Raw genomic sequence first — 6,487 nt, 5'->3', positions numbered from 1 at the left:
TTTTTTTTTTTTTTTTTTGTATCAGTGTTAAGTAATTGCATGCATCTCACCTTTCGTGGTTGTATCCCATGCTTTAGCTCTTTCCAAGTCTTATATTGTGAGGCAGAACACCGGTAACCTGAACGATCGACCTTGATCATCTTTCTCATCGTGATCGATCCTAAAAAACAAGTGCAAGTCTGCAAGGAGAGCGATAACTAATTTCTACACAAATAGTTTGACGCTAGAAAGAAGGGAGCATTAAGCTAATTTGCTATACGATATTACAATCTATGAAGTCCATGAGAAAAGTTGACAAGTGTCTAACTCAATTTACTAAGAGACCCGGTAACCCACTATCCAAACCTAAAAAGAACAAATTCTATAAATATATTTCACAAAAAAAAATTGTATTTGATCAAGTTTACTATGTAATATTTTTTCTCATAATATTTTTTGATTGTATACCAAATTTCAAATATAGCTTGGATAAGGTTAAAAAAAATCATTATACTTTTAGGAGTTTGTAACTTTGTATTGTTTTCAATCTTGTTAACAAAACCACAAAAATATAAGAGGATTTTTTTATAGAAGGGTCCAAAGTTTCACTCATTTAATATATAGTTATTATTATATACTACTCCCTATACTACAAGCAAATTATGAGTCTTTTTTTATGATTTTTTAGTCTTTATTATGAGTAGTTGGATATTTGAATTTCATTTATGATTTATGGAAAATACTACAAGCATTAATGAGAGTCTTTTAATAAGCGTACGAAGTCTTTTTAAAAGACTTTTGTAGATTGGAAAATAAGCAAACCCTATGGCCAAATCACACAACTTTAAATTAGTTACAGCGTTGTCCATTTAACACTTTGCTATTACAGCTCTCGCTCTAAATCTCCTCAAAATACTTCAACCAGAAAAAAAAAATGGTTTTAGTTAATGTTCATTCCGATGGACAACCACTTTTCATCAACAAAGATATGTTGACGTGGTACTTGCTCAGTCTCAAGCTCCGCCAAAAATTTCAAACCAAAAACAAACACTCGGAACCGGTTCAAGATCAGAATCTCCATGTTTCAAGACCCGAAATTACCAGACCGATTCAAGAACAAAACTTACAGAACCACAAACAGACTCATTCCGAGCCCGGTAAGGAGGTGATAGAAGACAAGCCAGGAGACAACACAGGAGGAGACAGTTGGGTGATCTCAATAAGAGACAAGCTCGAGCAAGCAAATAGAGACGACGACACAACAATCTGGGGAAAGCTATGCATCTACAGAATTCCACATTACCTGCAAGAGAACGACAAGAAGTCGTATTTCCCTCAGACCGTTTCCCTTGGTCCGTACCACCACGGTAAAAAGCGTCTCCGACCTATGGAGCGCCATAAGTGGCGCGCCGTCAATAAGGTCTTGAAACGTTTGAAGCAGCGCATCGAAATGTATACTAATGCCATGAGAGAGCTTGAAGAGAAGGCCCGTGCTTGCTATGAAGGTCCTATTAGTTTGAGCAGTAATGAGTTTACAGAAATGCTTGTTCTTGATGGCTGTTTTGTTCTGGAGCTCTTTAGGGGAACCGTTGAAGGCTTTCCTGAAATCGGGTAAGCGTAAAATAAAATTTTCTGGTTTTTTTATCTAATCTATTTGCTAAACCGGTCTTATTTCGGTTCGTTGATTTTTTGTCTGTACTGAGTAGATATGCACGCAACGACCCGGTTTTTGCGATGCGAGGATTGATGCATTCGATTCAACGTGACATGATAATGCTGGAAAATCAACTTCCTCTGTTCGTCCTCGACCGGTTATTAGAGTTACAGCTCGGTACACAGAACCAAACCGGTATAGTGGCACATGTAGCCGTTAAGTTTTTTGACCCGCTAATGCCAACGGGTGAGGCCTTCACCAAACCGGACCAGGCAAAACTCATGAACTGGCTGGAAAAATCCTTGGACACACTTGGTGACAAGGGTGAGTTGCACTGTCTAGATGTTTTCCGTCGAAGTCTACTCCAGTCTAGTCCTACACCAAATACAAGATCTCTACTAAAGAGATTAACGAGGAATACGCGAGTGGTGGACAAGCGACAACAACAACTTGTACATTGCGTGACGGAACTAAGGGAAGCTGGTGTTAAGTTTAGAAAAAGGAAAACTGACCGGTTTTGGGATATTGAATTCAAAAGTGGTTATCTAGAAATACCCAAACTACTAATCCATGATGGTAAGCTAAAACATCTTCTTTTATTTCTTACTTTATATTATATGTTTGTATAAAAAGCCAAATTCCCTCTCATGTTTATTGTAGGTACCAAGTCTCTCTTCTCAAATCTTATAGCTTTTGAGCAGTGCCATATGGAATCGAGCAACCACATAACATCCTACATAATATTTATGGATAATCTAATAAACTCTGACGAAGATGTAAGCTACTTGCACTATTGTGGTATCATCGAGCATTGGCTTGGGAGTGATTCTGAAGTTGCTGATTTGTTCAACCGGCTGTGTCAAGAAGTGGTTTTTGATCCCAAAGATAGTCATCTATCTCGACTGTCTGGTGACGTAAACCGTTATTACAATCGTAAGTGGAATGTCTTGAAGGCTACCTTGACACACAAGTACTTCAATAATCCTTGGGCATATTTTTCTTTCTCAGCTGCAGTTATACTGTTACTTCTCACATTATGTCAGAGTTTCTATGCTGTTTATGCTTATTATAAGCCAAATTCTAAACTTTAGTCGTTTTTTTAATTTTCATTCAGCTTGGAATGTTTGTATTTTCTTATTTTTCAACGTTTTCTATTTTCTTCTACCCCAAATTCGGCATGGCACAATTGCATTTTTATACCTTTATTTGCATTTGAATGAAACCGTAGATTCCATATTGGATATTTGAGAAACATAACCACTAAAGATAATGAAATTACAGTTGACTCCTTTACGATCAAACAAAAAACAGAAATCAAAATGACAGATGTAACCCGGAGGAAGTCTGCTATAGATTTTTTTAAGGTGGATTACAAATTGACGTCAAATAGAAGACATAAAAATATGTCTACTCCTTAATTATAGTTTAAATTTTAATTAAAAAATTATAGAAAATAATTTAATAAATCTAACGACCAAATAATTACCACATAAACTTCTTGTATTGGAATAAAACAAATATACATATAAACGAATCAAATTAAGAGAAGAAAGGCTGATTAGATTAAAATTATTTGATTTAGGGTTTGTTTAAGTAGACTTCTCTTTAGACTATTGATGGTTGACTTTGTTATAGCATCAACTATTAATTCATGGGCATTCGGTCAGAACCGAGAAAACCGAACCGATTAAACCGAGATGTTCGGTTTTCGGCAGTAGAAAATCAACAAACCGATCGGCGGAATTAATTTAATAATTCGATTACCAGTTCGGTTCGGTTCAGCGGAGCATAACCGATCAGTTTTAATTAACCGAGTTATATATACCTAATTTTCATTCACCCTAACCCTAATCACTTTCATTTCTTCCTCTTCCACCTTCTGCCTCTCTCTCTCGCGATAAGCGATTCTAAAACGAAAAAATCTTTATCTCTCATCATAATCACATTTCTTCTTCATCTTCGTCATCTACGTCATCTACGTCATCTACAGTTCTTCTCTCTGTCAAACATGGTGTAGAGATCGACCTTTTAGATGTCCAAACCCTAATCTCGAGTTTTAGACGGGTAGTGTCTTCTTCTTTTCTTTGTCTTATCCTATGTCTCTCTTTTTGAGATCTTGCCTTACAATAAGCTATTGGTACTCCGATCCCTAATTGAAATTTTCAATCCCGGAGGATTTTGGTTATGCTGAGAGGTGAAGCCGAGGAAAGCGACATAGAAGAAGAAACTAAGAGGTGGATTCATCGGCAAAGTCGGAGCAACAAAGAATCTTTTCGACAGATGCGTCGGAGCACCCGCAACGATGAAGCTCTTCTTGGTGGTACGGGTGAGGTTAGGGTCTCTCATTCTCTTTTTATTAGGGTTCTTCCTCATCCTCGTTTCTCAAGGTTTAAATTTCTCAAAATTGTCAGAATTGATTATACTACAATACCATCGAGAGGCTTTTGACTGGTCTTGCGTTTTGGATCTGAGTTCGGGATTTCGTATTAAGTCCTTGCTCTTTATTGAGTTCTGATTTCGTTTCAAATTTGCTTATACGCTGTTTGTAGCTGCTTTGTTGTGAGTGATTTGTTTGCTAATAGATTATTTTGAACTTGACTTCTCTTAGCTTCCGACTAATAATGGATTATTTCTGGCAGAAGGAGATTCAGGTAGTGTTAAGATTGATGAAATTCTCAGATTTGTTATTTTTGAAAATTGAGTTACTTTTACAGGGTTTAGAGACATCACCTCGACAAGTAAAGAAACATCCTCACAAACAAGTAAGGTTTTTAGGTGCAAACTACACCCTCAGTCTATAATTAAGAAAACAAACCTCTTGAAAATTCTAACCTGTTTTATTCAGGAACTTCTTTAAGACCAAGATAACAAGGAGCCAATTGAAAGAAGAACCACCATTAGACTGACAAGGTAAAGTTTTATTTTCGTTCAAAAGATCTATGGTTCTGTTTCCAATTGATTTCTTGTAAAGTTGTTTGCAGGTCGTCAACACTTACAAGAGGAATTTGAGAACGTCTTCAACAGAGAATATCATCAAGGTAGTAGGACAATTGGCACCAACTACAAGTGAAAGTGGATCAAGCAGCAGTTAGGTCAGTGGCCTCCAAATCCAACTTAACGTTTCATTGTCTATTATTGGTTTCCCCTTCTGCCTCATCCACACATCGTTCTATCTCTCTCTCGCCAGGATTGGAAGCAAGTTACGGAGTCTGCCGCCGTTTCATTTAATGAGCCATGATGACAACACAACCTTAAAGGAGACCAAGCTGTGGGGCGTAAGATTCGAAGAGAGTGTCACTGAGAAGGTGGAGATTGAAGCTCATTTGTTGTTCAATTTGCTATATCATTTTATGTTAGATTATTAATGCTTCTTTCACTTTGTAGATGAACTCTTTCTGATTTTTGCTTTGTCTTTGCTCATGTTATGTGAATTGTGTTAGTTTGTGTGATGATGTTTCTTGAGCTGAAGTTTCATGGTTGTTGTTGAGAGACTACAAATATACAATACCTGCAGGACCTTGAAAATTTCACTGAAATGTTGTTGTGGCCAAAATGAAGAAAACATGAGTTGCTTTTCGTACATATCATCGAGTCTTGTATCTGGTTTAGATTGTATTATACATGTGGGAGGTGTTTAAGTACAATGTTAAAAATAGACAATTTGCAGGTGGTGGGAGCAAACAAACCGAAGAACGCCATTGTACATAAACTCTTGTAACATAAGTCTGCGAATGAGCAAAGAACATGTGTGTGGTATGTGTTTAAAAGAGACACATATTAGCACGGGAAGTGATCATGTTATTTAAGAGTCTGTAATAAACAAAGTTTCATTCCCTTGATTCTTTTACTGCAAAAGTCTTTATTATCTAATATTTGATTCTTTCATACCAATAATAATATATTATAATAAAATAGATAGTAAAAAACACTAACCAAGATTGATATAGAAAAACTGGAAAAAAAATCCTAGAAATTTGTAATTTAGTATAACAATTAATAGTTAAGAATACACTTCATTGTAGTATTGGAGACTGAACTCATTCACGGTTGGGTAATTCTTAGAAAATTTTTATATCACTTCATTTCATACTTATAGAATTCTACATTCTTTGAAGAAGTCTTTCGGATAAGTCTTCAGCATAATCATTACAAATATTAAATTGATTTGATTGATTTGCAGACGGTTCAGTTTCCCGTGCAAAAGTCTGCCAAAGAAGTCGTCGACATAATCATTACAAGATTTAAATTGATTTAATTGATTTGACGTTAGTTGGTAAAGAAGTCTGCCAGAGAAGTCGGTTTCTTTATATTTTTTCTGGTACTGTTTCAAATAAACCGGAATTGGTTTTCTAAAACCGAGATTATTTTTCTTGTCATCAATACAGACTTCACACAGAACTCGAACACGTTGACTTCGAAAATAAGTCTAAGTTAATGACCTAACTGCCTAAGAAAACCAAAAATTTGATTTCTCTATATGTATAATATATAATCATGTCAAAAACATATAGAAACAAGTACATAACATATATCAAAGAATACAACAAGAAAATCTTAAAAATTATTCACCAATTTAAATAAATTGGTTTTCAAATTATGACGACTTCATGTTGATGTCAACATTTTAGACATAAACTAGCCTCTATGAAGATACTTCCCTTGAAGTCTATTTTGTGTGGTCTACTTTTGCAATTACAATTTAATAAAGCAGACACCGTATGAAGTCTACTAGAATAGTTGACTTCTTTTGTTGTCTTCCTTTGTTAATTTTTTGGTCAGTTTTGCAATTAAAAACATATAACAAAGTAGACTTCTTAGAAAGTTTCAACAAGTTAACTTCGATTATAGTCTACT

At 35.4% G+C, this 6,487-nt stretch overlaps 1 protein-coding gene and 1 long non-coding RNA gene across 5 annotated transcripts; both read left to right on the top strand.

The window, feature by feature from the left end:
* Nucleotides 823-2,781, top strand: LOC104780845 (UPF0481 protein At3g47200-like). Its single transcript, XM_010505386.2, has 3 exons — nt 823-1,590; nt 1,686-2,209; nt 2,294-2,781. The coding sequence occupies exons 1-3, from the start codon at nt 914-916 to the stop codon at nt 2,722-2,724; spliced, it is 1,632 nt and encodes a 543-aa protein (XP_010503688.1). The 5' UTR covers nt 823-913; the 3' UTR covers nt 2,725-2,781.
* Nucleotides 3,489-5,163, top strand: LOC104780844. Of its 4 annotated transcripts, none has more exons than XR_766816.2 (5): nt 3,489-3,959; nt 4,045-4,395; nt 4,479-4,543; nt 4,615-4,725; nt 4,821-5,163. It is a non-coding gene; the product is annotated as an uncharacterized LOC104780844 (long non-coding RNA). The 4 variants fall into 4 exon arrangements; XR_766815.2 differs by having other exon boundaries at nt 3,489-3,964; nt 4,348-4,395; XR_002037726.1 differs by having other exon boundaries at nt 3,489-3,964; nt 4,348-4,395; nt 4,605-4,725.

The sequence above is a fragment of the Camelina sativa genome, chromosome 4, assembly GCF_000633955.1.
Source record: "Camelina sativa cultivar DH55 chromosome 4, Cs, whole genome shotgun sequence".
In the NCBI taxonomy this organism is placed as follows: domain Eukaryota; kingdom Viridiplantae; phylum Streptophyta; class Magnoliopsida; order Brassicales; family Brassicaceae; genus Camelina; species Camelina sativa.
The sequence above is the reverse complement of the archived record's forward strand: the minus strand, read 5'-3'. Positions and strand labels throughout refer to the sequence as shown.